Source organism: Nelusetta ayraudi, unplaced genomic scaffold (genome assembly GCF_046127955.1).
Source record: "Nelusetta ayraudi isolate G7.1 ecotype Tasmania unplaced genomic scaffold, CSIRO-AGI_Nayr_v1 ptg000009l, whole genome shotgun sequence".
NCBI classification, from domain to species: domain Eukaryota; kingdom Metazoa; phylum Chordata; class Actinopteri; order Tetraodontiformes; family Monacanthidae; genus Nelusetta; species Nelusetta ayraudi.
In genome coordinates, this window is record NW_027466059.1 from 1,449,809 (window position 1) to 1,472,011 (window position 22,203).

The 22,203-nt window shown below is 44.5% G+C and overlaps 3 protein-coding genes across 6 annotated transcripts; 1 reads left to right on the plus strand and 2 right to left on the minus strand.

The window, feature by feature from the left end:
- Nucleotides 1-252: 252 nt before the first annotated feature.
- On the minus strand, nt 253-9,036 carry cotl1 (coactosin-like F-actin binding protein 1). The gene is made up of 4 exons (XM_076019261.1): nt 8,901-9,036; nt 7,729-7,811; nt 2,648-2,805; nt 253-2,020 (listed from the first exon to the last, which is right to left on the minus strand). Exons 1-4 carry the CDS (start codon nt 8,972-8,974, stop codon nt 1,910-1,912), a joined length of 426 nt encoding a protein of 141 aa, XP_075875376.1. The 5' UTR covers nt 8,975-9,036; the 3' UTR covers nt 253-1,909.
- Nucleotides 9,037-9,279: 243 nt separating this feature from the next.
- On the plus strand, nt 9,280-16,233 carry klhl36 (kelch-like family member 36). Of its 4 annotated transcripts, none has more exons than XM_076019258.1 (9): nt 9,280-9,417; nt 11,576-11,659; nt 11,835-12,029; nt 12,345-12,467; nt 12,665-12,886; nt 12,958-13,263; nt 13,469-13,696; nt 13,850-14,007; nt 15,030-16,233. In XM_076019258.1, the coding sequence occupies exons 2-9, from the start codon at nt 11,600-11,602 to the stop codon at nt 15,604-15,606; spliced, it is 1,869 nt and encodes a 622-aa protein (XP_075875373.1). In that variant the 5' UTR covers nt 9,280-9,417; nt 11,576-11,599; the 3' UTR covers nt 15,607-16,233. The 4 variants fall into 4 exon arrangements, with proteins under 4 accessions (XP_075875373.1, XP_075875372.1, XP_075875369.1 ...); XM_076019257.1 differs by lacking the exon at nt 9,280-9,417 and adding an exon at nt 11,013-11,466; XM_076019254.1 differs by lacking the exon at nt 9,280-9,417 and adding an exon at nt 11,013-11,333.
- Nucleotides 16,234-17,074: 841 nt separating this feature from the next.
- Nucleotides 17,075-21,425, minus strand: LOC142883928 (aldo-keto reductase family 1 member B1). The gene is made up of 11 exons (XM_076019260.1): nt 21,263-21,425; nt 21,051-21,147; nt 19,889-20,065; nt 19,671-19,787; nt 19,213-19,290; nt 18,547-18,663; nt 18,237-18,349; nt 18,049-18,136; nt 17,879-17,962; nt 17,485-17,567; nt 17,075-17,371 (listed from the first exon to the last, which is right to left on the minus strand). The coding sequence occupies exons 2-11, from the start codon at nt 21,129-21,131 to the stop codon at nt 17,338-17,340; spliced, it is 972 nt and encodes a 323-aa protein (XP_075875375.1). The 5' UTR covers nt 21,132-21,147; nt 21,263-21,425; the 3' UTR covers nt 17,075-17,337.
- Between the last annotated feature and the right edge of the window lie 778 nt (nt 21,426-22,203).

Consider the following 22,203-nt stretch of genomic DNA (forward strand, 5'->3'; position numbering starts at 1 on the left):
CTAACGTAGCACAATATACATAGTGTGTAATATGTAGGACAAAATACATTTTGAGGCATTGACTCACATGTTGAAAAAATGCTTTTAAAATGTCTCATCAGTTGTAAAATGAAACAACTGATGCAATTAAATGCAATTAATGCAAGTAAACGCAATTAATGCAAGTCATTTTTCAAACGTGTAGTTTTGCACTGAATAATAACAGTAATACCCAAATATTTAGAGGAACATAAGACAAAAGAGAGAGGGTAGTTTGTGGAAAAACATCAACCTTTATTTTTGAAAATGACTTCTCTTGTGCCCATCTTGCTTTTATTTCTTTTTCTTTTTTTTGCTTCATTCTTTTTTGGAAAATCTCTTCCGCCAATGTCTGCGATAACAACAGCTCTTTAAAAGAAATCCCAAAAAGTAAAAATAAAATTTGTCCTTGAAGACAAAAAAAACAACCAAAAACAAATTTCTTTCCAGGGGAAATGAAGGGTTGGAATAAAACTTTCAGAGTAAGAGATGCTACAACCTAGAAATGGCTCCTCGGTGGGGTTGGGGGTGCGACACCGAGGCCCCCCATTGTGTCATGAAGGACCCTATCCCAAATCCCCCCCGCCATGTAATCAGGATAGCCAATCACAGTGTAGTAGTGTCCACAGGCTCCCACAATGCCCCTCTCTCCCTGGGAGACTAAGGCAGTCAACACACAGTAGAATAGTACAATATGGTTCCCCTTCCGGAGCTGAACATGAGATGAAACGCCAGAGGAAAAGATCTCCGTTCCCAACACGCCTTCGAGAAAAAAAGAAAAGAAAAAAAAAAAAAACACTAAATATGAAAATTCAGCAGCTGTCTTGAGTTTCATTCCGTACTTTGTGCTCTTCCTACGACTCTGCCCCACTCTTTGCAAAGTGCTGACATCACGGCTGCTCCGCAGAAACTAAACGACGCACTAAAATAAGGTTTTACCGAGCTCACATCCACAGAGGCGAAACGTTTGGACAGGCGATCAAAGGGACGCGAGGTACAAAGTGGGCAAAAAAAATCAAGACGAGGAGGGAGGAGGGGGAGCTGAATTACAGACCATCGAAGAATGTCTGACTTCGAGGCTGTAATCCAAACACAGATGTTTGGCCCGGGCGATGATGCGGAGGCAGCGGACGGCCACTTTTAGCGCGGCGGCGGTGACTCAGCCGTGACACGAGAGAGGCTGCCGGGAGACGGAGATCTGCTCCTCCTGGAGGTACTGTACAGTGTATCATGACTAAGCGCATGCTCTGATGTCACACGTATGTCTGCTTGCCGGAGGGCCCCGTTTCACAACGAGGCACCTGGCCCCCAGTGCCGGGGCGCGGCGCGGCGCGGCGCCGATGACGATTTATTTACACGCTCGCCGCGAGATGACGACGCACAGCGCGGTGTACGAACAGCCGCGAGCGAGCTCAGCGTCCGGGGAGAGGGCAAAAGGTCGCGCGAGGAGGAGCGGCGGCAAACCCAAAAAAAACAAAAACAAAACGACAACCTGAAAATCAGGAAAACGGAAGGGGATTTTCCCACCAATTACGGCCCTGCGCCCGTTAGCTTAGCGCGAGGACGTAACTGACGTCAGTGTGAACTTTGTTTCGTCGGCAAAAGAGGGAAAAAAAAAAGAGAGCGTAAAAAGAGGTCACCACATTCTTTCTATTCACCATTCAAGTGGATTTTGTGCACTGGTGCGGCCGAGGCCGAGGCCAAGCTCACGGTTGCCGCCCCCTCCTCCTGCCTCGCCCTCTCCCAGGAGACACAGCAGCAGCAGCAGCAGTAGCAGCAGCAGCAGCCATAGCCTGACACTCCCACATGCCCACCCCCCTCCAACCCTCCCCCACCCGCAATTTAACCCCAACCCAGACTAGACCCCACCCCACCCCATCCAAAGCTGTCTCTACTCGGCCTGGGCGTCGTAATTGGCTCCGCCCGCCTTCTTCAGCTCGTTGCGGAGGTTCTCCTCGTCCAGGTCCTTCAGGTCGTTGAACATGAACTCCTTGGCAAAGTTCTGCGGGGACAGAGAGAAGAGAAGGAAAAACACGGGAGAGGTCAATCATTCCCCAATCTGAAAAATCAATCATCGCTCATTTGAAGTTAATAGAAAAGCCCAACAGATCCAGAGATAAGAAATCCGGAGAAACTCTTGTTCCAGATCAGCGACTATGACCCAATCAAAATGTTTTTGCTTGTTTGTTTTTATCTTTGTATTAACTTATTGTGAATTAATTATTGTGAATTTCCCTTGGAGATGAATACAGTTAGAATTGAAAGGGACAACATCAGGTGCAAGCTAAATACCCACAATACAACAACTGGCATTTGTCAGTTTTCTTGTGTTTATGTTGCATATGTACAATATTTTATTTTGGCGTTCCTCTTCACTTTGAAACCTACTTCCCTGCTTGTTTTTCACTCAGCGCTGGAAAATCTCCAGGGGTTAAAGGCTTTGTTTTCACGTCTCCCTCCTGCTATTTAGACCGCAGCGTGTTTTTCTTTTTGCCACACTATCCATGCAGTTCATCCCTCCGGTCCCACGGGCGCCATTAGAGCTTCTCGCTCCGCTTTGATTGCCGTCGCGGTAATAACAATTCACGCGGCCGCTCTCCAATCCTTCGAAGGCGTCTGCGTCTCAAACCTGCACAATGTCTTTGACGACGGCCTTGTCGATGCTGATCTTGGCGAGCTGCAGCCCGGTGATGTTCTTTCCCACCCAGGTGATGAAGGTGAACTTGGCCCGTTTGCTCATGGCGTCGCCGGTGGTGATCCGCACGAAGGCGAACAGGCGAGCGTCGTCTGGGGAGGGAGATGAAACAAACAGTGATAGGAAAATAATAAAAATGCTTTCAAGCCAATACAGGTAAAAAAAAAAAAAAAAAAAAAAAAAAGAAGCAAATAACTACACATAAAATTGAAGGGAGGTATTTTTAATAATAGTTTATAAGCAAATGTTTGTCTTAGACAATAGACTAAGTTATGAAGGTTTGAAATAATCTAAGGTTGAAGTTATGCTTTAAAAAAAAACATTTAAGAGTAAAAAAAACTGATTAAAAAAAAAGAAAAAAAAAAGAAACAGTATGAGTTTAAGTAAATGGGAACTATTCAGGTCAGTGGACTCAATGAGTCAAATGTTTTGTGAGACCTGCAGCTGAAACACAGACATGGCAGCGACCACGCCTGCCACTGTCAGGGTGGTCCAGTCCACACTCGACTTTAAATCAAGACTACACACACACAGACACACACACACAACCCAAACACAAAAAAAGCTGACTCTCTGAATCATGTTTGAATGAGGAAGAAAACGCTGCTTCGGGTCAGATGGCAGCGCTCACACAAATCTGCGAAATGACTGCCATCATTTACGGACCGACTACAAAGGAGCAGAATGGAAACCAGTGGCACCGGGCAGAGCCTCTAGTTAAACTGCAACGGTATGAATGTTTTACGTCATTGTCTCAAACTCAAATTTAGCACATATGTACTGTAAATCAAATTTAGCTCATTTTAAGTAGAATTTGATACAATGTTGCATCATATGCAGATTGTACATTTTGCATGTACCTCACGTCAAACCAAATTACCTGCCAAGTTTCTCTCTGCAAGGGCCTCACTTTCTCAAATGTTGTCTTTGGACTGTTCCCCAGATGTTTACGTGAAATGTATCCACCGGAACAGCGGCAAACATATTATCTCCCATGTATTACATAATAGCGAGAAACAAACACCTCTAACATAGAGCTGGTTTCACATGATAGAGTCCATAACATCACCTGAGAGAGTGTGGGTACAAAAACTCAGGTCTCACAATGAGTTACATTATTTACAGACAAAGCTCTTGTTCTTCTCTCCAAGTTGCGATTGTCATCATGACACCATCTCAGCGGATCTCGACGCAGGCGATATTACATCGTAATAGCACAAACAGGTTGCTCCCAACTTGTGTTTTCCTGCACCTCTGATAATATGCCGAGGCAAAGCTGTAATAAGGCAACCAAACCCAGACTTCAACAGAACCTCCCCTCTCTCATGGTGCATCCATCTTGGAATATTCCCTCTGACAACATGTTGGAAGATTCGGTGAGAGTCCCCGACGGCTAGTGGAAGCATGTGACTGCTGCGGTGCACTGCCGACCAGACCAGCCAAAATGTTTCACCGTCACTTCAAACAGCTCCACTAGGCAGCGTCAACCCGAAAACCTTAAGTGGGGCAGAGATGGCAGAGTAGGAAAAAACCATTGTAGGAACTCTGCTGGGAGAGGATGGGCGATTGTTGTTCACCATGAAGAGGTTCCATTGTGCTTGGCTCAATAAGAGTCTTCATTGCAGTGGAATTGTATTGTGCTAAATTCAACCCTCTGCGTCTCCAGTAAATCTACCAACCAGAACTGGGGAACGTCTATCATTTACTGCCAAGCAATTAAGAGGGAGGCTGTGCACAGAGGGCTAAATATGTCAAGTGTGCAACTTTTCTTCACTGTGTTCTCAGACTGACACAAATGATAATAGGTTCTATGTTTTCCAAAATTGATACCTGACATATTTTCTAAAATTTAACACATGGTGTAAGAAATAATCGAATTTTACCTTTCACTCTCTCAGGAAAGCTTAAACACTACCTAGACCAGGGGCGGGCAAACTACGGCCCGAGGGCCATATGTGGCCCGTTAAAGCTTTTTAAACCGGCCCGCTGAACTTGAAATGAAATTATATTATTCATTAGTCAGTCATAAAATAGCTGTATTTCCTCCATGTTTTCAATGTTTTCAGAGTCATTTTCGATAAAGAGCTAAATACCGCGGGGCTTCAAAGAGTTTTTGTTGCATCTTTGCTTTGGTTCATTTTCAATTGACATTAAAGCAGCATGTTTTCCACTCCATCCATCTGCTGCTGCCCCCTCTGTCACATCTTAGAACCCAGAGGTTTGCCCACGCCTGATCTAGACCTTCTCCCCTTCCAACACAACAGACTCAAGAACAAAATTCATAACTCAGCAATGTGAAACTTAACGTAAAATGAGGTGCTCGATTCATTGTCCAGCTCCCCTATAAGTCTTAGACAGACACATAAAGCAACAGACACATGAAAGTCCAGGGAGAAATTTCAAACAAAGTGTCTGTGGGAGTATTTACACCGGTTCACTTAATTGCCGCCTAATCACGGAAGCAGCGACTAATAAAGTCTTTATCGGCCGCATCAGCCGGGTGTCACCGCCGTTAATGGGAGCAGCGGCCGTCAAGAGGCCCAATCTGCTTGCTAATAAAACGGAACAAGAGCAGCTCCGACACCCCGCCTGCTGCCGCGCACGCTTGTTTACACACGCGGCAACCTCTGCGACAATGGAGGCAAGGCATTGTCTCCTCCGTCAAAGAGAGAGAGAGAGGGAGAGAACATCAGAGCCCCTCGACCTGCCGCTCGCCCACACTTCCTCTCTCCCTCGGCCAGATTTTTTTTTTGTCTGCTTCCGTGAAACGCTGACTCTGCAGCCCCGCCACCTCCCCCACTGCAGGCAAAACTGCGCTGGAATTTAAACAGCGATGACGCAGCGTTAAAAAAAAAAAAAGAAGAAAAAAAAAGACTCTGAGACTTTGTTATCCACCGACTAACTCCTTCCTAGAAGAGCAAAAGGTTGTCGGGTTGACACTTCCTGTGTACCCTCACTCCCTTCCTCGCCTCAGCGCGAGTGAAGTTCCTCTGAGATGCAGCCTCGAAACTGGAACTGTGAGCAGTGTCGGGTCTCTTCCACGTAACGAAAGATGCACAAAAATTTTAAATTATCGGGGTTGTTGAGACAAAGTGCAAATATCGACCTCCGTAAGCATATTGTGAGCAGAAATGAGATTTTATCATGTGGTTGCCGAATACGTAAGGAACATTTCAGCGCAAACGCTGAATATAACCAAATTTGTATGTTGATTTCTACTTTCAGTTTTTATTATTGTTTCTTTCATTTTTGAATTGGCAGGGGGATATAGACGTTTATGAGCAGTACTGCAGCCAGCCAGCGGGGGGAGTCGACTCAGGCATTTATTAGCCGGTCTATATTTTCAAGTCTGTCTTAAGGAAAACAATAAATGCTGTTTTATGATTGTAGAGTGAGTTGAAGGAATATTCAACAGCCGACTCCAGAAGATAGTGTGGAGTGATGAGCCTTTAATCTTCCGTCTTGATGACTAAAAAAACCTGGTGCTTGCATAATCAGTGTCAAGACTCATCAGCCTTTGAGGATGCTCATTGTTAAATTCTAAAAATGAATCCAATGTTCTGAGCAGGCTAGGGTTACGCACTTAAGTGTTGAATGCAGTAAACCCTCCTATTTCTATTGTGGTGATCTACAACAGAAACACAACTGAACTCCGATGAAGGACCCACATACAAAAAAAGTCTAAAATAAAACCCAGAATTGTTCACGTTTTCTTTTTCAAATGTTGTTTCGATTCATTTTTACTCAAAGCAGTAGCTGTTAGCCTGCAGTATCTTCCTGCACTGATCCGAGGATTACATGTCAAACGAAGCTCCCGCCGTGGTGATGAGTTTGCTTTAGCTCCGCCTGCCCTCGGGGTATTTGTTTCAATGTTGTAACAAAAAAAAAAAGAAAAAAAAAACTGACTGACTGACTAAATAAGGAGAAGGAGGCCACAGCCGGCGAGAGCTGTCTCATCATGTGTGTGTGTCATCTCTGAACAGGAACCAATGGCGAGCGCCGCCGCCACAGCTATTGTAGAGCACTGTGCCAAATGAGCTGTTTCGACGCGGTGATCAAAAGCAGTAAAAATATCAGGAAGAAGCGGAGCGTCCCCCCCTGCCACACACACACACACACACACACACACACACACACACACGTCCCCTCCTCCCCCCCGAGGCTGCAAAGCTTTCAAGACACCGAGCGTCAGAAAAACCACCACACCCAAAATCTGAGCCGGCGCTTTACTCTGGAGGGCCGCAGCTAGGAGGTGAACTCACAATCAAGTGAACAACCCCCCCCACCCCCCCTCACCGCACTCCACTCCGCCTCACCCACCACCCTCCACCCTCCATCCATCCAGCCAGAACACAAGCCATTTCCCTCTTCCTGGGAGTCATCTTTGTCTGAAAGTGCTGCTTTTCAGCTTTTTTTGCAGGGGCAAAAAAACTAAACTCAAAAAAGTGAATCCATCCATCTCTTATTATTACTAAGTTCTAGCCTTCCTGTTGTCCAAGTTGCAGGAAATCATTGCAGACTTAGATGGAAAGCATGACCTGTTTTACACTGTAGTACACAATAGTAGTCTTGCACCTCTACACAAAAGGCTGAACTTCACGTCAGTCATGCTACACCATGCAACACCGCGCTTCCATTTGAATAATTAGAAGGCGCGGCTCAAGGCCAACAACGTGCGTCTGTCTGGACAGAGGTGCACCAGACAACACACACACACACACACACACACACACACACACACACACACACACACGCACACATTTACATACATTTAGGTGAGACGACACGTCTGTTGTTCTTTTGTTTTATTTACGTGTTAGTCTGCAGTGAACTGCGGTGCTATCTACAGGAAGTGAACGTTATAATTCAATAGGGTTTTCGCGGCGTCTTGTAATCCCGAAAGGGTTTTGGACACAACACAATAATAAAAATTCATTCATTCATTCACACACGCCCACCCTAGTTCCACAATGTGACAGTCCGCAGTAGAACATCCACAATATGCACATCCTCACCTGTGCACATCTTCTTGAAGTCCTCATAGTCGCCCCCTTGTCCCGCTGGCACGATCTTCTTGTTCTCATACTTGAACGCAGCCCTGGGGGAGGCGCAGATCGCAGGTGTGCGTTATGTTTTCTGCACGCATAATCTATTGATCCACAACGACGTGACGTGCCAACCATGCACGAATACCGCATCTCCCCCCTAACCCCCACACCTTTTGTCTTCATCGAAGCAATATGCATACACAGGCACATAAAATGAAGATGTGGGGGTAAAAAAAATAAAACAAGAAACAAAAACCGTCTCATGCAAGGTGGCAGCTGTGTGTCAGCCGCGGAACGACACATAACGTTATCCCCTCTGAATACAGGACAAAGGAAATTACTTCTGCCCTGCTGGGCCTGATTACTGTGTATAACCGCAGCAGAACATGGGGGGCGGGGGAAGGGGGACACAGAACACGGATCAGATCGGATCAGCTGAGGCACGATACTAAAATCTGCGGGTATTTCAGTCTGTATTAATAGAAAAAAAAAAGAAAGAAAGAAAGAAAGAAAAAAAACCACAGGATTTTCATCCAGGCTTATCTGGTGCGTAAATCTGTTTAAAAAAAAAAAAAATGATCCACCACATCCGTGATTTGTCAGTGGGGCTGTTTCGGGTTCGCAAGGCGGGGGTCCGTTTTGGGTGGAAGGGTTGAAATACCAGCGAACCATAAATGTGCCATTCTCGCCTTACTTGCGTTGACATATCGACTGATTGAAGGGGTTTTTTTGCGCACGTAAGATGTTTTATTTTATTTTATTTTTATTTTTATTTTTTTGGAACATTGTCAGAATCGTCATATGTTCCGACTCTGCGTGAATTCAGCCCCCATTCGGCTCGGAAGGAATCGAAATTGGAACAATTCAACAGAGGCTCGGCGTCTGATTCTAGCAGCCTTCGTCTCTTCCAGACGGCTCAGTGGGCGGTAACACGCCGCACGAATTAACATTTCTTTGAGATTAGGCTGGAATTCAAGTTGTTTCATTCAGCAGCCGGGAAATAAACGTTGCGGCGCGTTTTAAACATGTTTTTCCCTTGTTCCCCCTTCCTTTTCTAAGCCCGGCCACGTGTTAATTATTTCTGCAATCATCCCGGGTGATGCACGATGCGCGCTGCTGTGTGTGATGCGCACACTCACCAAGTGGTGTCCGTGTTGTCGTCTCTCACTTCATTGTAAGCCTCTCTGCAAGCCTCTTTATCGATGGGTGACATTTTTTCTCTCTCTCCTCTCGGGTGGACGGGAATCACAGTCGAAGTCAGCGGTGTTATGAATCCAGACTGAGCCGAGGTGGCAGCGCAACTCACTTAGATAAAAAACACTTGATGCTACTAGCCCCTGTACATCAGAGGAACTCTAAAAAATGATACCGTTACACAATAGGCTCCGGTCCGGTCCGGTCTTAAATCTCGGCCGCCGCTACAGAATGACTGAGTGTGACGGACTCGGCGCTCAACAGACGACTCTTATTGCGGAGGCTTCGATCATTTCCTGTTTGTTGTCACTTGATGGGCGTTGGTGATGGTGGTCGATCGGGCTGCCGGAGAAAGACGAGAAAAGTCCCTCCAGACACTGGGCTCAGGATTCTCCCTGTCAAAGGCTCAGAGGACCGCTGTCAAGACCGCCGTAACCACCAGAGATAAATAATAAGCTTCCGGTAAATATTTCATAATAAAATAATGCGCTGCAGAATGCTTGATATCGTATTATTATACTAAAATAATAATAATAATAATAATAATAATAATAATAATAATAATAATAATAGCAGGAATGGTTAACGTATGACTCCGAGGACAGAATTGTAGAGCGAAAACAAAAGAATATATTAACTCTGTTTATCTGCTATTGACATTTTGGTTCAGCTATATAGTTATTACATGATTGTAATAACAATACAATAGCGTTCAAAATAAAAGTAATTAAATTAATAATAATAATAAGAAGAATTACAAAAAACAATCTGCTAGTGGTTCATTACAGGCTACTGTCCATGAGTATTGTGATACCACACAATAACTACACGGGGTTATGACTGTTTTGATGAACAGAAAGGAAGCTGGATCGGGACGGCATTGTCTATTTTAAATTAGGAAACTGAAGAAGCAACGCAAGATTGTAGCTTCTCGACATTACTGAGTTAGACTTGATGATAAAAGTAGCACTGTTCAGTCAGTGACACTATTCTCTAGGTAAAGTAACCTACTTCCGGGTATTCTGTTGCTAAATTCTGACAATTTACTAATCAATTTAAAAAAAAAGGTGCTTTGTCGTTTTATATTATCTTGTTTCATGTCTGGGGATAATTTATATATACTGTTTTAGATATATCGAATTGTGGGTTTAAAACCCCCCCATCAAAAACACGTTTTTATTTAACTCTATGACAGTGTCTGTAAAACACTGCTGTGAGATTTGAGCTCTTTAATAGCATTATGTGCTGATACACGTGCCAACCGACTCAAGTGGTGCACAGCGTTGGACGCTGGTGCATCAAATTGGCATGGACGTATTACAGCAGTCAATGGCCAGAGGCCACGGCTCTTGTCACCTCTCGTTGGATGTTTTGTGTCCCCCTGCAGCACCGAGCACTTGTGGCGATGATAGGACACAGTCGAGACCCCCCGCCACCAAGACCGCTCTGTCTGATTTCTGCTGCGGCCTCACGTCGCCATCTGCTGGTACACTGACAGCTCAGCGCACTATCGTATTTATTAGAGGCGTATGCTGTACATTCTCTACAGGATAATGCGTGCCTCCATCTTGGAATAATCAATAACATCTCTGAGAAAAATAGAACAGATACCTATTCGCTTCCCTAATGCCATATTTCAGCAAATGAAATCCTTACTTCTCGGTTATGTCTAATTTTAAGAAGCTATATTGAAACTTTCCAGGATATTGACGCTCTTGAACGTGCTGCTTTCTGACCGGATGTGACGCTTTGATTAGGCTGAGTTGTGTCGCTGTGCTGCGTTGTTGATGATTCATGATATTCTTCACAAAAAAAACTTTACTATTCACTACTTCAACGTCTGTCTAGGTGCTGATAAGAAAATACACAACTTGTAGTTAACTTTCAATGTGCTATTTTGTATAGTAGCGAGCTGGACAAAAATAATAATAATAATAATAATAATAATAATAATAATAATATATATATATATATATATATATATATATATATATATATATATATATATATATATATATATATATATATATATATATATATATATGACATTTTCGCTTTAAATCAAGTCGGTCAGGAACGTGGCAACACTAACAGGAAATTACGTCACGTGTATCGCATCTGCCTTTATGCCACACACCGTGAGGTGTTTTTTTATTTTTTTTTTGTTGTTGTTGGTCCCGACAAATAATGCATTCCAAACAAAGTATCTCTTTCGTAACATACAATTACTAAAGACGAAAGCCGTTTCCGGCATTCTCGAGATTAGTCGCTTCCTGTCAAAACACACAAGTGTCTTCGCCCTGTGCCAAACTCCATGTTGCTACTAGCTGTGTTCACCGCGGACCTACAGACATTCCGCTTCTGTCGCGACACCAAATGTAAGCAGCACTCTTTGTCTTGTAACAGATGCGTTAATATGAACTGCGTGAACCTCACTTACGCCAAGGTGAGAGTTTGTAGTTGGTACTGCAAATGCCACGGAGGCTAAACGTTGTCATCTTTTGGATACATGTAAGTAACTTGGCTTGTTGCCTCTTGGTTTAAGCATTGATTAATGTATTGCCACTTGTGAGGGTGTTGTTGTCGCTCAGATTAAAGTTTTGCTCCCGGTGTCTGTTAGATGATTCTCGTCTGAGGGGATATAATGGACAATGGCAAACCTAACCGTGCGTGTCGCCCCCACCGGATCAGCGAATCATCCAAGGTAGATTTATTCAACTATTTTTGTTTTATTTTTATTTTTATTTTTATTTTTTATTTTTTTACAGGAACTGTAGACCTGGAGAACAACCTTCTGATCCCTTGTCGGCCAGCCTACTTATTTATCCTCCATCAGCCTCACGTTTTACATCCCAATATGTTGTGTTGCTGTGTGGCAGGTGTTCAGCTCAGTGGGCCAAGCTGCGGAGGTTTTGCACGGCCTTAATGAACAGAGGCAGCACAGCCACTTCTGTGACGTGGTGCTGGTCGCTGATGAGCAGCAGATCCCTGCTCACCGAGCCCTCCTGGCCCTCTCCAGTCCCTACTTCCATGCCATGTTCACCCTCGGCATGAGGGAGGAGCGCCAGGAGCAGGTACAAGATGCTAGTGATGCACTTGGAACCAGCCAATGTTTGATTTTTTTTTCTACTCTATGTCAAAGATGTGGACTCTCCCCGCTGTCAAATCTTCTCAGTTGAACGCCAGTACATTCGAGCATCAGAACTCTATAAAGTTTAAAGAAAAATGGAAATTTATACTTAAAAACAAGCTCTGATATTGTGGCTTCCATGTAGATTTCAACACACGCTGATTGTGTGACAACTTTCTTGCAGTCACATTGCATAGACTTTTTTTGTGTGTGCCTCCACAATAACAATGCGTTGTCAATAACCCTGTATCTACTGTAGGTGGAGCTGGTCGGCTTGTCCTACATTGGTCTGAATGCCGTTGTGGACTTTCTGTACAGTGGAGAGCTGCCGCTGGATGGAGGCAATATTGTCTACGTGCTTGAAGCGGCCCACCTTCTGCAGGTCAGACGTTTTGCTTTTCCAGATACTTTTTTTTTTTTTTCAAAACGTCATAGCAGCCATAATAGAAACTGTGCTGCAGTTTCTCATGCATTTATTTATTTGTATCTATATTGCATAGTTTAAGTGTAGTTTAGTTTGCACGTTAGTCCTCCAGTTGGTCAATATGTGACAAACTTTAAGCCCTTTTATTCCCTCAGGTGTGGCAGGTGGTGGATTTTTGCTGCCAGTATTTGGAGAGGGAGGTCAGCGAGGACAACTACCTGTACCTGCAGGAGCTGGCGCTGCTCTACAGTCTGGAGCGCCTCGACACGTTCATCGACCACTTCATCCTCTCCCGCTTCGAAACGCTCTCTTTCACGCCCGATTTCCTGCGGGATATCCCTTTAAACAAACTCTCTTCCTACCTCTCCAGCGGCAAGGTAAACCTCTCCGGTGGGATGCAGGTTGTGTTTGACGACGTCACCTTAAAGCTCCTCTCTCCCATTGTCAGGTGCAGCACGACAGCGAGCAGGCCCTCCTTCAGGCCACCCTGCAGTGGCTCAGCCAGAGTCCGGAGCGGGCCGTCCACGCCAGGCAGCTGCTTTCGGACGTCCGCTTCCCTCTGATGCCTGCCGGGGACCTGGCGGGGCGGGTGCTGCCGGCTGTGCAGGCCCTGCTGCCGGGGCAGGCCGGCTGCGAGGCTCTGGTGGAGGAAGCCCTCACGTACCACGCCAGGCCAAGCGCCCAGCCGCTGCTGCAGACCATGCGAACCAGCCTCAGAGATGGAGTCGAGCGGCTGCTGCTCATTGGTGGAGAGGTAAAAAAAAGTATTTAAAAAAAAAAAAGTCACTCTTAAAAATAGATCTGGTATACCATGTAGCTGCAATATGTCTCTGATTGGTATCTGATTATTCCAATGAACATTTATTCATCTCAGACCAAAGTATTATTATTTTTTTCCCCTTCTGATAGTAATATGTATTCCTGGTTTGATGGTTAACATCCCCCGTTCACCTCTCCAGGTATCGGAACACGGCGAGCAGCTCAGCGCCAACGTCTCGCGGCTGGACAGCGAGGCAGGGAGGTGGGAGGTGGAGACGGAGCTGCCGGCCCAGCGGAGCCACCACTGCCTGGCGGTGTTGGGGGGCTTCATCTTTGCCGCCGGAGGCAGTTCATCGAGGGACAACGGCGGAGACGCAGCGTGTAACCTGCTGTACAGATACGACCCTCGCCACAACCAGTGGACCAGGGTACTGTACCAGAAACTCTGGTCTATTCCTCGTGGACGTCACATAGACAAAGTTAAAAATGGCCCGCAGCTATCATCCTCTTCTTACTTCCTGTTTGTCGTCATTTATCAGCGGAGTGGCTCAGCGCTTTGACAGTATTGTGTGTCTCTGCAGGGTGCCCCCATGAACCAGCGACGGGTGGATTTTTATCTGGGCGCAGTGGAAGAGTGTCTGATTGCGGTGGGTGGGAGGAATGACACCGGAGCCTTGTCCTCGGTGGAGATTTACAACCCTGCTGAAGACTGCTGGTCATACGTGGCAGGCCTGCCCAGGTGGGAACATGTGACCGGCTATGAGATGTAATGTTTACCATGTGTCCCTTATGTGTCTTCCAAAGAGATTTGGTTTCATCTTTGATCAGCTGCCCCATCAAATCATAACTGCAAACATTTGCCCAAATTTAATAAAGCATCAAACACGTTCTCAGTCTATGTGCACCATTTAGACCCACACAGGTTTTAAGTTACCTGAGGGGTCAGATGGAGCATTTCCCAGACGGCCAACTGGCAAAATAAAAAGAACAACAACAAAACAATATGAAACATCTGACAAGAGGAGAAGTAGTAAAACAAAGACCATCCAAGATGACTGGATGACCCACTGTATATCACATAAGAAGTGGGCTGGTCATGTTTTTATTATTGTCAGCCAACAACGGCTATCAGCGCAACAAGCAACTGTTACGTCACTGCCATGTGGCGAGCTGCAATAATCCACAAAACGCCTGCGGTTGAGAGTTGAGAGTAAAGTGCTTCTTGCTCTTTGTTTCTTTTTCAAAAACAAATAAATTGGAATTTGCAATTTGCTTTTGGCAAAACTGCTGTTTCTGTACCATCTACAGTCAGACATCATAACAGCAACTTGCAGCAGCCATAGAAGTCAAGCAGAATATTAAAAATATATATGAATATATATATGCTATATTTTATATACAGTATATATATATATATACACACATATGTATATATCCGTATTTACATATATATGTATATGTATGTATGTATATGTATATTTATATATGTATATCTGTGTGTGTATGTATATATATATATATCTATATATATATATACATATACACACACACACACACACACACACACACACACACACGTATATATGTATATATTTATATATATATATATACATACATATACATATATACACACACACACACATATATATATACTGTATAATATGTATACTATACGATATACTAATGTAATATTCACAATTCTTCAGTATATGCAGTATGAGGAAGAGATCCACCAGGTTGACAAGCGGTTTTGTCTCCTAGGTTTACCTACGGCCACGCCGGCACGGTTCACCGCGGCGTCGTCTACATCTCTGGGGGCCACGACTACCAGATCGGCCCGTACCGCCGAGACGTCCTGAGCTACGAGCCGTCGCGGGACGCCGACGTGTGGACGGAGCGCCAGCCCATGTCCCTGGCGCGGGGGTGGCACTGCATGGCCTCGCTCGACCACCTCATCTACGCCATCGGCGGCAGCGACGACCACGAGGACACCACCGAGCGCTTCGACATCCTGCGAGTGGAGTCGTACGACCCGCGCCGCGGCCAGTGGACGCAGGTGGCGCCGCTGCTCGTGCCCAACAGCGAGGCGGGGCTGGCCGTGTGGGCGCAGAGGATCTACGTGCTCGGGGGCTACAGCTGGGAGAGCATGGCCTTCTCCAGGGTCACACAGGTGTACGACCCCGACAAGGACACGTGGACCAGGGGGCCCGACCTGCCCAATCGCATCGCGGGCGCCTCGGGGTGCGTGTGTGTGGTGAAGCCCTCGGCGTGCTCGCGCACACCGGAGAAGAAGACAAAGTTGGGACAAGGAGCCAAAAGGACAGCGCACCCCACTTAGCACAGGAGTTTTGGGGAACTGGCACCGTGATATCAAAGGCTCTGGCGAGCCGGTCCCGCTGGCTGGTTGTGCATCTTTGCGTTGTATAAAGTTGTGTGACGTACTTTCATTCATGTCAAGTCACTGGAAGATGCGGTGGACCGCCAGCGGCATAACACGAACTTGCGGCAGATGCAACGTTGAGCTGGTCTCAATTTCTTTTGCTGCGACAACAGCGCCTTTTTTTTTCTACACTGAGAGAAAAAAAAAAACCCCACACTGGCTTATTAAAAACCACGTTGGCTTTTGGCCCCAGTGCCGGTTATGCTGTAAAAGTAGCACCACTCTGAACATTTTATCTGTTTAAAGACTAATCTACTACCTGCAACTGCAACAAGTATTTTAATATAACAGATTGTAAAGTTTTATATATTAACAGTAATAATATATTCACAAAGTTCATCCTACTCAGTTGTTCATAAATGTTTATTAGACTGAAGCACGTCGCATTGTTGGAGCGAAGGCTACTGAGCGGATTTTGGTGTTGGGGGAAAAAAAATCTAACAGCAATTCATGTCAACACACTTGAAAATATCCTGATATCCTGTGCAATAACAAATTCAAAACTGTCAACCATGTTTAGCTGCGTTAATGCGATGTGGTCTCTGTAGCCGCGTTTCCATTACAGTTTTTCGCAAATTAAAAGCGATATTTCTGAAATCTCGACAAAGAACAATTGTGATTTGCTGGCGTTTCCATTGAATGGTTCTGAAGCGCGTAAGCCGTAATTCTCCTAAAATCTCGTCTCTCGGGGCGTGATTCTCGTAAATCCAGCAAGATTTACGAGAATGGTTGTTATATTTTTTTTTTCTCTTGTATTACTTGTAAAAAATATTCCGTCTCCTCCTCCGTTCAAACATAACGCGTCATTTTTACTTGAAGTGAACTGGTCACGTGACCCCTGTACGTCACGTCCAGTGGCGTATAAATGCCAAAAAAGTCTTTCCATGGCACTTTTGCGACCGCTATATCGATACGTCTAAAAAAAAACACATCATGATAGCGTAAAAAAAAAAGAAGCTGTTTAGCAATATTTGAGAGGTTTTTCAAAGTTTAGGTGTTCCCATTACCAGTTTTTATTGCGATATTTAGGTTTTGTGCAATTTTAGGGGGAAATATTGATGGAGTGTCAAGTTTTTTTTAAATACGTTTGCAACTTTCCTTCTCCGTTTTCTGAATGCGAGGCTTCTCACTAGTTCATAGGGTCCTACACTAATGCAACCTCGTGTGTGAGTGTGTGTTTGTCTTTCGTTGTGGCTCTGCCCTAGCCGCTTGTCAAGGGTGTGACCCTGCCTTCACCCTGTGACAGCTGGGATAGGCTCCAGCACATGGGTGCAGGAGAAAAGCAGGTGTAGGAGATGGATGGATGGAAATGGACTCAAACGCAGCAGAGTTGCAGCTCTGTCCTAGAAAGAATCAATTCCTGTGATTGATCTCAAAGATACTTGCTTTATTGAGACAGGTTTGGTGTATTTTGCTCGCGGGGGGAACATGTTGTGGATTTGCTGTGCACTGAAGAGAAACATCCTTTTGGATACTTTGCAATTTATTTATTTTTACACAAATGAACAAACAATGATTAACAAGCAGTTGTCAGTGTTGCAGCATTTCGTTTGAAGGAAGAGCAGTCACAGTTGCATCGCTGTGTGTCAATCAGCTGGAAAGGCTGCCTGTCGTCTTCAGGCGGCTTCCTCATACAAAGGGATAGTACGGATGAGACTTGACACTACGAGAAACGTTACAACAACAAAAAAAATGAGTTAAATAAAATAGTTAATAGAAATAATGATGATAATTTGACCCGTCTCCTGCAGGCCCACAGTCGCTGTGTTGACTCACCCATCCAGCAGGCAAGCCTTCCACTTGCGGTCCAGTCCCTTCAGTGCTTTCATGTCCTCTTCGGTCAGACTGAAGTGAAAGATCTGTGAGGAAACATTCCATTAGAGCCGCAATGCTGTCATCCAGTCACACAACCAGAAACATCAGCTGCCACCTTCACTGATTTGTGGGTCGGTGTTGTTAAGATTCCTCAAACTGCGGAACTAATGTAGAGTTTTGATAGGAGTCTTGTGCATTTAGATGATCAAGAAGTCAACTATAACTTTAATACTGTACGGCCTTAGATCAGAATGTGCAAATTTACAGCTCCTCAAGAGGAAATAAGCCTGTTTTCTCAACATTAAACTAATTGTGTTTTGTACGTGAACACGTGGCGAAGGGCTGGAAGTTTTACCTTTGAGTTCTGCAGGATGCGGTGAGGTTTGTCGCTCTTGGGTATGACCGGAATGCCCTGCTGCACGTGGTACCTCAGCAGCACCTGGGAGAACGTCCCGTCACTCGTGATGCAACACTCTCGACCGCAAAACACACGCATGCGACACACATGCTGCACATCTCACCGACCTGAGCAGGGCTCAGCTGGTGCTTCTTGGCGATCTCTCCCACCACCGGGTCCTCCAGCAGCTTGTGCGGGTCAGCGTCGCCTCTGAACCTGAACGCAAATGACCGAGAGAGGAGGATTCATTTTATCCAAGCGCATGTTTCTCACATAATGCATCACATTTTATCTTTGGAGCGTGGAGGCAGTTTACATGGACGGTGGTCTCTCTGGTGAGCCAAATGGGCTGTAGGCAGTCAGAGCAATGTTCTTGGATTTGCAGAACTCGATCATCTCCGGCTGCACCATGTACGGATGGAGTTCCACCTGTGGAGGGCACAGCGAGAAGTTACATGTGCACGTGTGAACGCTGTAAAATTAATTTCATGGGTTCCAATTTTGGATCAGTTACTTTAAACGTTCAAAATATGGATAAGAATTTTTTTTTTCTTTTAGAGAATACAAAAAAAACCCACTTTTTAGCTAATTTGGATCATTTTATTCAAAAGTTAAATGTCGATCACCTGATTCACTGCAGGTGGAACTTTGCACAGAGCAAGCAGCCTCTCCAGCTGCATGATGTTGAAGTTGGACACGCCTATGCTTTTGACCTTCCCTGACTCTTTCAGAGCCTCCATTCCCTGCCAACAAAGCAAAAGAGCATGGTTATCAATATATACAAACACTATATTAATGATTAATTAAATTATGCAGCTGCCTCGAACACAGAGAAATGATAAATGAAATTAAAGGCTTACCTATCATAGGACGGTCATTTCAGTGATTTTCAGGTTGTTTATGTAAATTCTTACACTGCAAAAATTGACATACTACAGTATGTCAATTCTTTTCAATTTACTGACATGTTGTGATTTTGTATTCTACCACTCCGTCTCATGCTAAGCTATAATAGCATAGTCATCTGCTATGGCGGCCGGCCGGATCCGTGTGGCCGTTTTCCAGCGAAGGAAAGATAAATTGCGCAGCATCAACAGTAGGCGTCAGCTGGCAGGGTCAGTCCCTTGAACGCTACTTGAGTGTTTTTTGGTTTTATACAGCAAAAGATGGTACGTCTCCCAAAACGAAGCCTGTTTGATTAAAAATACCAAGCAACGAACTTGAGAGGTAAAAATTCTCTACTTTTATGCTGCTGCTGCTGATGAGCTTCAGTGTTTCCATTGTTTTCTTACCCTCCACACATCCACATAGTCAATGTCAGAGGTCAGGACCTTTCCATCCTTCGTTGGGAACTGCTCATCACCCACTCTCTAGGAGGAAGAGAGTGGAGGAAATGGTTAATGTCATGTTTAAAGGCACGTCTTTTAGCATTTGTAAACGCTATGATTTGTCCATGTCATTAGACAAACGCAGGAAAGATAGAGCTCCGAACAAAGCAAGCGAGATCAAGAAATCACAAATCAGTTCTTGAACTGATTCGTTTAAGGGCACAACTACGTTCACATTGCCAATGGAGCAATAGAAGCAAGTCAAACACTGAAATTCTAAGCTTCTCGCTCTCGACTGCTAACGCCAGCCAGCTTCTAAAAAAAAAATTGAAAATTAAAATACAAGCGAAAGGGTCCATCGCATGCCACATACGTTCTGATTGGTGTTTAACGTGCCACATTGTGTTGGACAGACACTCAACCTGGAGGCCAACAGGGAAATGTATGAGGTAAAGGTCCAGATAGTCCAGCTGGAGGGCAGTCAGGGACTTGTTCAGACACAGAGGGATGTCCTCTGGGGCATGATAGGTACACCACAGCTGTCAGACAGAAACAGGGAACATAACTGACATTTTTATGATCCATTCCAAGTCAAAAAAGAACTAAAAAGGGATGATTTCCGTTCTCCACAGCACCTCACCTTACTGACGACGAACATGTCCTCGCGTTTGATGATGCCCTGCTGAATTTTGGCTTGCAGGGCCTTGCCAACTTTGCTCTCGTTCTTGTAGCAGAAGGCAGTGTCGATGTGGCGATAGCCGGCGGCGATGCCGGTCTCCACCGCTCCCTGGACCATGTTGCTGGGGAGGTGGGAGGACTGCAGGGGGTCAGACAGTTGTAGCATTTTTCATGTTTACCCGGTAACGCTTTGCACCGACTTCCACGCGCAGCTTCGCTTCAACACACGAATTAGCAGAAGCTCACAGGTCTGGTTCTGCGTCTACAGGGAGTTCGATACTGCTATCATGTTTGTGTGCAAAAGTTAAACTTTAATTATCAGTATCTCGTATTCCAACACACAGATCCGGAGACAGAGTCTCATCTGGTCAATGCGGCACTTTCTTCTCTCTTTCTTATTAACTTTTGAATTGTTCATTTGGTGGCTCTGCACGGAGCTGGAAATGTAACCTCTGATCTCATATCAGAGGGTGCAATAACTGAAAAAGAATGTTAGAGAAATAAATTGGGGAAATGCAGATAATTACTGATTTAAACTGCAGTGTATTTGATTATTTATTACTCATCATGTCTGTTACTTTGAAATCTGTTTATTCGATAGTTTTTGCTGCAGCAGTCTGATTGCAACATCCATTTTGTCCCATTTAACCATAAATAAGCTTATGATATTGGCAATGTCAATTTTCATATTTATCTCCTCTATAAATATTAAAATAATAAATAAATTATACTACACTGTTATTGAATGGGGTGGCAAAAAACCTGCAAGTTCCAGTCAACTTTGGAAGATTTTGCACAAAAGCTGTTTCTCATGTTTATTGTCTTGAGCCTTCTATCTCAATTCACCAACAGTGTCATAAAATACAAATATAACTATCAAATCACAGTCATATTTACTAACAGCAAAAACAACTGCACCACTAGTAAAATCGCAAAAGTTATTTCCAATATGCCATTTAAACTGGATGGCAGCGGTTCGCTATTCAGATTCAGTCAGTGGTATTTTCTAGGGGACTTTTAAATGGACTTTCTGGACAAGAACTAAAAACAATGATAAAGACAATAACAGTATACATAACAGTATGAAAACAACATCAGAGTCTTTGAACAAGACATGACGGTACCTTCCAAGTGCCCAAACCCAGAAGTGGCATTTTTCTGCCATCATTCAGCTCTATGGTCCTGGGCTCTTGTTGCTCCTCCATGGTGTAAAATGATAAGCTGCCAGAGGAAATCAAAAGTAAGGTATCAGCGCAAACCACTGTGACAACCACACTCCTTCCTCTTCCTCTTTTCAACTCTGCCGGCAACAGCTGAGTCAGTGTTCTGAGTTTACCTTAATTCTGTGTTTCTTCTCTTCTCTCTATCGCTCCTCGACTGCTGCCCTCAGACTGTGTCTTTCTCACTCCTTTCCCCACCTTATTAGGGCCAATGGTTAATTATTGAACAAACTTACAAAGTGCCGCGAAGTGTCTGTGTATGTGCTCAGTGAGGAAGGAACCAGTTGCAAAGGTCACTTCTGTGTGTGTGCGCCCGCCTGCGTGTGTGCAGGGTGAATTTCTTGGCAAATTTACTTGCAATGATACACTTTAAACATTAGGTGGTGGTATATATTGACTTTGCAGTGGCAGTGCAGACGTTTTGGATTTACAATGATCAATGAAATAACAATTTATTTGTAAAATAAAATAGAAATAAACAAAACATTGTGCTTTATCCTCGCCTACAATTGTTAAAAATGAAATTAATTTCAAGCGAGTCTTTTCAATTTATCATTATTATTTTTTTGCCTTTTGGCAAAAACAATTCCCTTGTTGTTCTGCATGTTTTTATTTTATTTTAAAGTATTGACTTTTGTTGTATCATGCAGTAATCTGTGATCTTGGTAGATGCATGCACTAACGGAAGTGTGACAATTTGTTTTATGACAGTGGCATGAGGTTTATTTGTTCAGATTGTCTTGCGGTTACTGAGGGCAGAGAGACTCCAAGCCTGAGAATTACAATATAAATGACAAATAGGGTTGTCTGGGTCAAGAGAAAGGTGACCCTAAAGGTCAAGCAACGCATGGATCCCTCTTCAGGTTGATTGGGAACAGATGGGTTGAGCCCATTACCGTAAAATAACAGACCTGTGGATGTGAGATGTCAGAGCTTGTGACTTTGCAGACCTCCCTCATGTAAACCCGGAAGCCTGACAGACGCTAGACTTTCTTTGTGATAGGTTTATTCTTTTGTAATCATGTTGTCATGTGTGTCAACAAAGACTCCCTTCGCC

Bases quoted from the DNA above. Each gene is read 5' to 3' on its own strand.
- cotl1 (XM_076019261.1), bottom strand. From the start codon at position 8,974: ATGTCACCCATCGATAAAGAGGCTTGCAGAGAGGCTTACAATGAAGTG. The intron at 7,812-8,900 runs GTGAGTGTGCGC...CGCCTCCCCCAG, and splicing joins GACAACACGGACACCACTTG to GGCTGCGTTCAAGTATGAGA. The intron at 2,021-2,647 runs GTTTGAGACGCA...CTGTCCCCGCAG, and splicing joins TCGTCAAAGACATTGTGCAG to AACTTTGCCAAGGAGTTCAT.
- klhl36 (XM_076019258.1), top strand. From the start codon at position 11,600: ATGGACAATGGCAAACCTAACCGTGCGTGTCGCCCCCACCGGATCAGC. The intron at 11,660-11,834 runs GTAGATTTATTC...GCTGTGTGGCAG, and splicing joins GGATCAGCGAATCATCCAAG to GTGTTCAGCTCAGTGGGCCA. The intron at 13,697-13,849 runs GTACTGTACCAG...GTGTCTCTGCAG, and splicing joins GCCACAACCAGTGGACCAGG to GGTGCCCCCATGAACCAGCG.
- LOC142883928 (XM_076019260.1), bottom strand. From the start codon at position 21,131: ATGGAGGAGCAACAAGAGCCCAGGACCATAGAGCTGAATGATGGCAGA. The intron at 20,066-21,050 runs GTACCGTCATGT...GACCCCCTGCAG, and splicing joins TGGGTTTGGGCACTTGGAAG to TCCTCCCACCTCCCCAGCAA. The intron at 18,137-18,236 runs GTAAACTGCCTC...ATTTGCGTTCAG, and splicing joins CCAGAGAGACCACCGTCCAT to GTTCAGAGGCGACGCTGACC.